The sequence below is a fragment of the Myotis brandtii genome, unplaced genomic scaffold (assembly GCF_000412655.1).
Source record: "Myotis brandtii unplaced genomic scaffold, ASM41265v1 scaffold389, whole genome shotgun sequence".
NCBI lineage: Eukaryota > Metazoa > Chordata > Mammalia > Chiroptera > Vespertilionidae > Myotis > Myotis brandtii.
In genome coordinates, this window is record NW_005364914.1 from 3,305,198 (window position 1) to 3,316,089 (window position 10,892).

At 46.3% G+C, this 10,892-nt stretch overlaps 1 protein-coding gene across 1 annotated transcript; it reads right to left on the minus strand.

Annotated features, from left to right (window-relative positions):
* Positions 1-435: 435 nt before the first annotated feature.
* RASSF3 (Ras association (RalGDS/AF-6) domain family member 3) lies at positions 436-10,671 on the minus strand. The gene is made up of 4 exons (XM_005872688.2): positions 10,564-10,671; positions 7,729-7,966; positions 5,675-5,784; positions 436-3,049 (listed from the first exon to the last, which is right to left on the minus strand). Exons 1-4 carry the CDS (start codon positions 10,570-10,572, stop codon positions 2,900-2,902), a joined length of 507 nt encoding a protein of 168 aa, XP_005872750.1. The 5' UTR covers positions 10,573-10,671; the 3' UTR covers positions 436-2,899.
* Positions 10,672-10,892: the final 221 nt, after the last annotated feature.

Consider the following 10,892-nt stretch of genomic DNA (forward strand, 5'->3'; position numbering starts at 1 on the left):
GGCAGGCAGAGTGGTTAGGGGCAATCAGGCAGGCAGGCAGGCAGGTGAGCGGTTAGGAGCCAGCAGTCCTGGATTGTGAGAGGGATGTCTGACTGCCAGTTTAGGCCTGATCCCTGTAAACTGGCAGTAGGACAACCTTCGAGGGGTCCCAGATTGGAGAGGGTGCAGGCGGGGCTGAGGAACACCTCCTCCCCCGTGCACGAATTTTGTGCTCCAGGCCACTAGTGTATTATATGGGCAGACACTCAGCTAGGGTTATTTTCCCCAATAAGACAAAGGAAAAATGACATTTGAGAGAACAGATATGCCCCACTCAAACCTAGTAAAAACTGTCACCCTCTAGCATGTGTCCCCACGTATATGCTAAAGACGTTTCTCCCACTCCTGTGACCTTCTTGTACCTGGTGCAGTACCATAAGTAAAAACACACAAATGTCAACTGACAACATCGACTTTTAATAATGGAAACAAATTGCCATTCCAAAAACAATTTAGGGAAGAAAAATGTTCCCTATAAAAATAAACTTACACTCCTCAAAATTATAAATATTATAACTTTTATGTCTGTAATTTGCAATGCTCCCCTGCAATATTTCCCCCCTTCATTTGACATCATTCCTGTACCATCACATAGTGAAGAGAAAACAGTATTACAGCAAAGCTTAGATAATTTAACATAAGAATTTGCACAATGATTTTTAAAAATCAGTGGCCTTACTGGCCCTTCTTTTACACATTAACCTCGCTGCAGTAACCAGTGTCTTGGAGAGAGCATCGATCTTCAAGAACAGTAAGAATTTTCCGAATTGCAACTTGTAGTGCACACGACAATAAACAGGGTCTGGATGATACAGGTGAGGGTGCCTACTTTAGACAATCTACTTCAAGTAAAAAAAAAAAAAAAAAATTCAGATACCCATCAGCTACTACATTAGGTTCTAACAGTGTCTTAATCTGAGAAACAAATGCTTCACAAAATATAAGCTTACTGGGATGGGTAGAGAAAAGAGCAGGTGGTTGATAACACTATACTCAAACCCAAGCCACAGTCTGAATAGTAAAACCAGTATAAAAACCGTGAAGGCATTCCCTGAACAATAAAGTGTTGGGTGACAATGACACTAAAACCTCATCAATGCACTAAAAAGAAGTCACATGCAAAATTAAACAAGATGTGCCATACATATTTTATAGCTAGCTCTACTTTTTTTTCCATCTTTCCTCGAAAAGCTTAGGAAGATACGATTGTCTCAGTAACGTGTGGCACAGCATCGCCAGCACTTCATCTGCCTCCGAGAGGGAGCTCTCTGACAGTCAGAAGAGCCCCCGGGAGGGAAACAAATGCATTAAAAGGCACAGTTCGCGGAGAAGGCAAAGAGCTGAAGCACCTTGGAATTTCACAAAGAATCCAGTAGGTGTCACCAAAGCGTTAACAATTCCTTGGGAATTTATAAAAACAAAAAATATCTAGACAAAAAAAAATAGACTGTAAATCCCTCTCTAGAACCACAGTACACCTTTCCCATTGTTTTCAGATTAATTGCTGCATAAAATGAGGTTATTTAACTTGCTTTAAGGAAGGCTTCTATTGCACATGCATTTCTTTGGTCGGAAGGAACATGCACTTTTGATAAAATGTTTCCATAAATTGCCCCTCTGTGGTGCCAGGGGAGGGCCCTCCCCCTTCTTGCTGTCGTCCTCCTCAGTGAAGGCCTCCTCGGAACCGAGGTTCTGGTAGTATTGGGTCTTTCATCCATAGCCCTGTTCTCCACTACACAGAACGGACTTCCATTGGTAAGAGGAAGGGAGAAGGGAAAGGGAAGGAGGGAAAAGATAGGGAGGGGAAGGGAAAGGGAAACGGAGGAGTGATTGTCACAAAGTGTGCAGTGAGCTCTTTCCTGAACAAATCTCCCAGCCAACCATCGGGAGAAACAGGGGCCCTACCCAGACTCCTTTTCAGCTTTGGAAACAACCTCAGGGAAAAGCAATAACTCAGCAGGAGTTACACACAGTCCCTGCTCCACCTGCCCAGGGAAGCTGCACCTTCCACTTGAAAAGGCAGAATCTGGGAAGGCAGGACCCGGGAAGGCAGGCTCCCCTCCCCGGCTCTGGACCATCACCTGCCGGCATGGCATGCAACAACGTTCCGGTCGGCCTCAGTCACCACCCCCCTCTTTGGTCTAGCTCCTACTTTCTTTGGTGCTGTTTTCATATTTTATTCACTAAGAAACCAAGCAGTGCTACAGTGGGTCTAACACTTCAAAACTGAATGCTTTTAACTCCTTGACAAACAAATATACCTTTCTCTCTCCTCCATCAACTCATCACCCAAACCACCCTCACTCAGAGCTCCTCCAACTCCACTCAAGCCTTCTTCCCAACTTGCTCTTTACTTTCCTGAAATGTCAAGCTCCTCCAAAGTCCCTCCCAAATTCCTCAGAGTTCCCAGCTTCCTGTGCCTTTCATTCACATGGATGTTCCCTCTGATATTGAAAAAAAAAAAAAAAAAAAAGACAGGTAGTTTCAACATAGGACAAGTATTCAGATAAGATTCCTTGTTAAGCTTTTTAAAAATCATTTGCACATCCTTAAGCTTAACATCATCATCAAATAATTAAAATAACAGAGAAGACGAGAAAACAAAACCCAGAGTCCATGCTTCCGAGCATCGCGTGGCCCAGCTCGCGGGAGGGACACGCAGCTGTAACAGACAAGCTCGCGGGATCCCGGACAGAGGTCGCCAGGCGCAGGGGCTGCGGCCCAGGTTTGGAGAGCTAGCTCTAGAGATAAAAGGGGGAAGACCCTCGCATCACGGGGCCAGGAAACAGCCCTCCGAGAAGAGACTTGCTGCTGGTTTGTCCGCAGTCCCTGCGCGCCCTGAGCCTCCGGGAGCCGGCCTTTAACCGGGTTTCAACACCTCGCTGAGGGCCGCCTCCAGCTTCTGTCTGTAGGCCGTGTAGCGCCTCTTCAGGTTATACAGCTGCTCATCCTCTTCCTTGTCCAAGATACGCAAGAAATTCTGCAGTTCTGGAAGGCTGAAGGCTTCCCACTGTGAGAGAAGGCAAAAACGAAAAATGCCAGGTGTTTCATTCTGTCAGGACTAAGGATGCCGTCCATGGGCGCCCCAAGGTGCGGCGGGCCTCCCGCCTGGGCACTCACAGCCTGTGCCTCCAGTGCCTCGGTTTCTAAGAGCCTCACTCGTGACCAGCCCTGCCATGCCCACCCCATCCTGGCTGCTCCGATGGCCCACAGGGTCTCCCGAAGGCCGGGACCTGCACGGCCCCACATCCATTAGACACGTTCCCTCCTGGCCTGACCCCCGGAGCATTAGCAACAACTCCACACTCCCTCCATCCTGCCCTCTCCTTGGAGCCAGCGCTGCCACTGTCTTCTTTCTCTCCCCCCACAGTCAATGCGATCACTTCCCAAACAGTGCTCCCATCTGCGCGCTTTCTCCATCTCAACCGCCCCTTGTGCCGGCCACCGTCATCTCCTTCCCTGGCCTCCTCACTCCACTCCACGCTCCCCAACCTGCTCCCAAATAGCCAGCCTGAACGCAGAGGTCCCGCCCCTATCCGTGATGCCTGTCCATGGCTTCAGTTACCCCCGTCGACCATGGTCCACAAACATTCAATGGAAATCATTCCCTCCTGGGAATCACTCAATGGCTTCCCTCGGTTGCTTCCGCTCAGTGTGAAAGACCCTAACCTCTCTCACACTGTCCCCCTCACTTACTACCCCAAGTGGCTTGGCACATGTTTTCCCTTCCTCCACTTTGCCTGGCGAACTCCTACTCAACCATCAAGTCTCGGCTTAAATGCCACTTTCTCTAAGAAGCCTTCCATGATTTCCTCCCTCCCTTTCCACCCAGGACTAAGTCTATTAGAAAGCTCTCACTGAGCACTGGTAACCCTGATCAAAAAAGATATAAAAATTATTATAATCATTTGCTGAGTATTCCTCTCACCTACACCAAGCTGTCATGCTTCTCACTATTTGGGCTTTGTCTCTTGCCCTCGAGGCTCTGAGTTCTGCTTCCCTAAAAGCACTGGGTACTTAGAAGGCACAAAATAAGTGTTTGTGGGGCTGTTTTTCATTTTTTCAGTAGAACAGTAAATATCAAGAAGGGTATCTGGCATCACCTGGGAGGACTTTTCAAACCGGACATCCTCCCCTCCCGAAAGGGGGCCCTGGGTCCTGGCTGCGATCTCTGCCGCGGGGTGTGGGGCAGGGAAAAGCCTGGAGAGAATCCAATACGGTGAACAGAGGGGGACAGAGTGAAACCACCCAGTGGCTCCATGACAGAAGGTCCAGAGATGGAGATCATTATGAAAGAAAATGAGAAACATGGAACAGGAGAGTAAAACTTTCTACACTGGAATATTCTGTTAAGTTGTAAAAATTAACATTTTACTTTTCCCGCATGTTCTCCAAAATAAAATAAGCTCCTCCCTCTTCCTGACAGCTATGGATTTCTTCCCTCAGTTTAGCTAACCTTAAAACACTGAGAAATAAGAACACCATTCAGAAGTCTAATAAAGCAATTCAGAGCGTTAAAACACAATGTAAATTTCAAAACCCTAACTCCCTCCCCGCCAATAAATGTGGCTCTAATTGCACCACTATGTGCAATATGTCAAGGCCAATAGCCAGGAAAACAAGACACTAGCAAGACAAGGCTGACATGTCCGCTCACAGAGGACACGCTGCCACGTGTCAACCAAAGCCACACCCAGTTTTCTCCCCAAAATGACAGCGAAGTTTAAAACTTCAGAACATCAGAATCAAAAGAAACTTCAAAAGTGCCCAAATAAAGTTCCAATTCACATGGACATAAACATACTATTTACAAAGCATATTTACATACGTTTCTAATTTGAAACTTAAAACCACCTTTTAAAGTCCTTAGTCCCACTTCTCAGATGTTAAAACTGAGAACTGAAAAGATCAAACTTATCCAAGGTCGTGCTCCTAATCTAACAGAGGTGGAGTCCTGGTTCCCTAACTTTTTAACCCAGAAACCCCATTCTCGCTGTATCACTAATTGGACAGGTCATACCATTTCCTGTTGCAGACAAAAGACTGGGACCTAGAGCCTGAGAGACTTGCTCAAGTGTCCTTTTAAAGGTGACACTTGATCTAGAAGGACAGTCCAAAGTGCTTTCTCCTTCAACTGACTGGCCTAAATACAATCCTCCCTGGAGAGAAAATGGCAAATGATGGTACATACATAAACATAATTTCTTCATCATCTGGGCCAAGGGGAAAAAAAGATTCTACAAAGTTAAATGTCTTTCCTTGTAAAGAGATTGAATTCCCTTTGGAGTGAATTAGCCTGGAGACTTTGTTAGTAGCGAACATATGGAGAGTGTCAACTTTCAAAGTTGAGCTGGATTAGAGGAATTCAGAGGTGGAGGGGGCGAGAATGCCTCTTCGGGTGGGGATCAAGTTAAAACTTTATTTCCTCCACCTCTGAAAACTACAGGCCAATATAATGAGTGTTGTAAAGAAGTATAGTGTAGACTAACTTTGGGTTCATTTCTAACGATTCAAAAACACACAGGAAGCTGCCCTCCGCAGGACACCCCTCCCTCTTCCAATGGTAAACCCACTAGACTAGAGCAATAAAACAGGACCAGCTGGTGTGTACAGTTTAAAGCAGTCATGTACTTACCTCTCCAATTTCATGTTCACGGAGAACAAAACTAAGTGTGTCTGTTCTGGGCCCTGCTGCCAAGCGCAGGTACAGTGGATGCTCCCGGTCTGAGAGCTTGCAGGCGTAGACTGGGTGAGGAAACAGGAGCAAGTCACGGTGGAGCACTGCATCATCCCCTGGGCCACACACCCCTCCCCAGCCCTCCCCACCCCTCCCCCAGGTCAAGGCAACAGCCCCAAATCACATCCTCCTCATCTTATTACCAATAGCCCACAGTGGGATGAAAGCTATACTATTTTCTTTGTAGCTGCACAATATAAACTGTGCCTTGATCAAAAAGGAAATAATTTTCAAGAATGAATTTAAATGGGTAATCCTCCCCCAAATGGGCCAATAATTAATTCTGCTCCTCCCTTTAGAAAGCAAGATAAGAAACTTCTTTTAAAAGGATCTGCAACCCCTTTAAAAACAATAAACATAAACCATCCAAAGAACATGAAGTCAGAGCTTCAGAAAATCTCTCTGCAGATTAATTTAATTTGCAACCACAAACAGAGTCAGAATATGAGCTCAGGTGACTTTAAGCACAGCTATATGCCTCATATCTCTCTCTCTCTCTCTCTCTCTCTCTCTCTCTCTCTCTCTCTCACACACACACACACACACACACACACACACACACACACACACAGTACTGGCATTGCCTGTAATGTTAAAAGATTTGCAGCCATGAAGGTAATATCTCAACAGGACTGCACAGCTGAAGTCCAGGTGAGCCAGCAAATAAGCTGGCAAGGTAAAAATGCCATCTGAGCTTATCTACATTCCTTTGGCACTTCGGGTACAACTGCACTGTAGGTGCTCATTTCCCTACAGAAGTGAACTTGCCCCCCCCCGCCCCCCCTCACTGAGCCTGTGGCCTTGAGGATGGGAACCTCAGTCCATTCATACCTGTATTCTGCAGGGCCCAGCCCATGCATGGCATGTATTCCAAAAATGTGCACACACTCAGCAACTAGCCAGGTTCCATCCTCATCCAACTGAGGGCATTCCTATCGTGTTAGTATTATCTTTTTCTAGAGCTGCTTTAGGCTTTTCCCCAGAAAAACTAGAGAACATAAATGGTTGAGTTCTGCCTGATGGGCATGGCTCAGTGGTTGAGCAGTGACCTATGAACCAGGAGGTCACGGTTCGATTCCCAGTCAGGGCACATGCCCGGGTTGTGGGCCCAATCCCCAGTGTGGGGTGTGTAGGAGGCAGGCGATCGGTGATTCTCTCTCATCAATGATGTTTCTATCTCTCTCTCTTCCTCTCCCTTCCTCTCTGAAATCAATAAAAATATATATTAAAAGTCTTTTAAATAAAAATAAATAAGTAGCTGAGTTCTCAGACACCATTTTCAAATTAATTACTTAAGTCAATCACTCAATCACTGTTGTCCACGACTGGTATCAATTTCTGCCTGAGAACCTGACCTGGAATATCTTATTCCATTTCACACAGAAATTTAATATTCTCCTTCTATCCACTGAATGTGGGTATTAAGTTCAGATTGTAAGTGCCTCTGGGGGACTGGGTGCCAAAATGCCCCAGTGTAATGGCTAGAGAGGCAAGCCAGGGAGAGAAGAGCTCGGCTGGCCATGCACGAGTCTGGATGTGCCGTCAGACACACGGGCCTCCCCAGCCTCAGGGTCTCAGAACACAAGTCCACCAGGCCACTCCCTGTTCAGCTGCACATCTCATATGGGATGTGCTACTGCAGACTTCAAGCACGGGGCATGCTTTTTGTCCTAAAGAGCATTAAAATCAAAGTTACCAAAGGAAATCAAAGCCATCTCCCTGCACATGAATGCTCATCACACATGATGCCTGAGCTCTTGAGGTGCACACTGTCCAGCTCAAAACTACGGACAGCCAGCAAGCATAAGCCCAGGCCATGACCACAGGTCCTCTAGAACCTGCCCGGCTCTGACGTAACTGCCGGCCACACCCACTAGCCCTCCTTCTGCCAATGAGCACAGGAGACATAAATAAAAGCAGAGACCACGTTCATCCTACGCGTGGCCACGTACCTTGATCTTCCCGGTAACAACGCTTATAAAGTGCAAACTTGGCAGGGCTCTCGGTCACGAGGAACTTTTTGAGCAGGGCCTCGATCACTTCCCCCACGGTCGTGGTGCTGCTGATGTGAAGAGTGTTCATGCAGCCGCTGTTGCCGGGAGCGGGCCTTCCGGTGCTCGGAGACGCCTGCGGGGGCTTGCAGAGCTCCATCTGCACCTTGATGAAGCCAGTGTAAGTCCCATTCGGATTCTGAAGCGGGAAGAAAAGCGCGCTCTTAGCTTCGCGGATGGCGGCACTTGAGGGAAGGGTCAGATCCAAACAAAACAAGGAAGGCGCAACACTCCCGCACTTGTTCTTGCCGCGTACAGCTCTGTGGCCAAACTTCACTAGAGATCACTCCTATGTGCATGACCTCTGGGGGAGGGTACAACCCCAACTAAGTGCTTCCAGAGGCAAGGTCTGCAGGGCAGATGTGGGGAGGAGACGCCTCCTGACACAGTGCCGACTGAAGCCCAGACCCGCGCCTCTGAAGCTGCACGGGCCCTGGCGAGGGTACAGCCCCTGGAGCGGAAGCTGGCCGAACCACAGGGCTCAGTAAGGCCCGGGGCACAGGTCTAGGGGCTAATGCACTAAGGACGACATCTGTAACTGATGACCAGCTATTACACAGAAAAGGAAGGTCACAAGCAGGGCTTTGAAATACCTAAGTCAACAAGGAGCAGGCAGTAAGGAAACAAGCTCTTCTCCATCCTCCTGGCTGTTAGACATGCACTAGGTTAGCAATTTCACTGAAACTCTTACACAAGTACATCCCGTGGAGTACAGGGTATGCGATGGGCTTCAGGCACCTCAAGCAACAATATTTTTAAAATAAATCCAAGCTATAGTGTGAACTACAGATATAATATAAGCACTTGTCTTTTTTTTAATTTAAGATGGTATTTATGTCTCCTTCTATATATACATATATTTTTACTAGCTATAGTGAGGTTATAACTTTTATAAAAAAAAACCTGCATATGTTTAATATACATAATTTGATAGGAGTTTTAGCACCTATCTTAACTTATGGTAGAATTACTATTTTTTAATTGCCAAAAATGGTAATAACGGTCTTGTTTTCACTTTCTATTTTACATTCAGCATATTTTTTGAAAAATTTATTGTAATGTTTTATTTAAATAAATTATCAGGTGTTACATATAAATGACACAGTTAAAGTAGGACATTAAAAAACTCCTTTTTGGCCCACTAGAGGTCTGGTGCACGACATTCATGCACTTGGGGGTGGGGGGGGGTGGGGGGAAGAAGGTTCCCTCAGCCCGGCCTGCAGTGGAGGTGGGAGAGGCTCCCGCCACCGCCACTGCACTCACCAGCCATGAGCCCAGCTTCTGGCTGAGTGACGCTCCCCCTGTGGGAGCACACCAGGGGGCAGCTCCTGTGTTGAGCGTCTGTCCCCTGGTGGTCAGTGTTCATCATAGCGACTAGTCGTTCCACCATTCAGTCGATTTGCATATTAGGGTTTTATTATATAGGATTATTTTTCTTCCTTTCCACAGGATCACTTTACAACACTAATTCACTTGTTCAGTCTTGTGGAAAGTAGTATACAACACTCAAAATTTTCATCTTGAAACATGGAAATTTGCTTGTTTTAATTACTCCACAGAAGGTGGGGGGGTGGAATTTATCTACTTGGATGAGAACTGTTTGAAAAAGGAGAACATCACTGCGGGAGTGATGAAGAGTAGCCTTGAGTTCATCTGCCCCTCTCTCCTTTTTGGCAGAGTCCCACTAGGGAGGGATCTTTTATCACAAGGGTTTATATTTAAAAGCTCCTCCCCTGGGGTCACAGAACTCAGTAGGGCCTGTTCTAAACAGGTCACCCTGTCCTTTGCTGAACTCTTGACAGCTCAGTCAATAGACTGAGAGGCAGGGGTCCAAGGGCCCCGGAAACTGGCACCAAGGGATGGCAGGTGCCGCGAGGAAAGTCCCCAAGTGGGGTGGGGGGAGCAGAGGGGTATAGATGCCAGTCCAAGTTAAAGGAGCAGGAATACTCCAGCTTGGTAGTCAGAGCTCCTTTCCTCTCCAAGCCCTGTGCTCCCCTGTGCTCCCCTCCGAGCTCCACAGAGTGTAGGCACACTGTTGCAGGAGCTTGAATCGACAACACACAGGGAGCGGATACTACATACCTCATCATATTCTCGACAACCAGCTGTGAAAAGTCTGAGCTCAATTAGATTCCAATCCATTGGCACAAACCCTTTTCCTGAAACTTCCAAATTTATTTACACAAGATAAACGTATGTAGGGCCTCATTAGAATCTGAGTTACCGCCTATATGTTAAACAGGCAAAGATTACACTCACTGCTATAAGTCCTTTGGAGGGCACAAAATCTTTTAAAATAAAATTTAACTTCATTTAACTGATTTTGAGATAAAGCTACTTCACAATAATTTGAAAGACGCGGAAACATTTCCTGTTCTACATACCTGGACCATTAACCTTCTGCAACTGTGACTCAGAGACTTTAAAACAGCGGTTCTCAACCTGTCGGTCGTGACCCCTTTGGGGGTCAAACGACCCTTTCACAGGGGTCGCCTAAGACCATCGGAAAACACATATATAATTACATATTGTTTTTGTGATTAATCACTATGCTTTAATTATGTTCAATTTGTAACAATGAAATTGGGAGTCACCACAACATGAGGAACTGTATTAAAGGGTCGGCATTAGGAAGGTTGAGAACCACTGCTTTAAAACAAACAGATGGATTGTAACAGCAACAACTCATACTTGTTTTTTACCTCTGTCAACCTAAAGTGTATCAGGGGTGCTTACCAAGGTCATCTTCAACTTGTCTGTGACTGCTAAATTGTATTTATGAATTTTCTCTTGGATTTCCTCTTTGCTGAGGTAATTGTGGGTTTCCTTCTCTTTCTCCACATCCTAGAAGAAAAACAAGCCATGCCACACATGAGCAATCAGAGAAAAAAATGCAGATAAGTCAGAATTCTTGACACATGAGACCATTATGACCAACTGTGGGGCACTTTACCTTGAAACACACTCTCTCTCTCTCTCTCTCTCTCTCTCTCTCTCTAACACTTTCTTCCCCTCTCACTTTCAAACTCTTACCCACCAACTACGGTTCTCATTCCTTCAGTCTT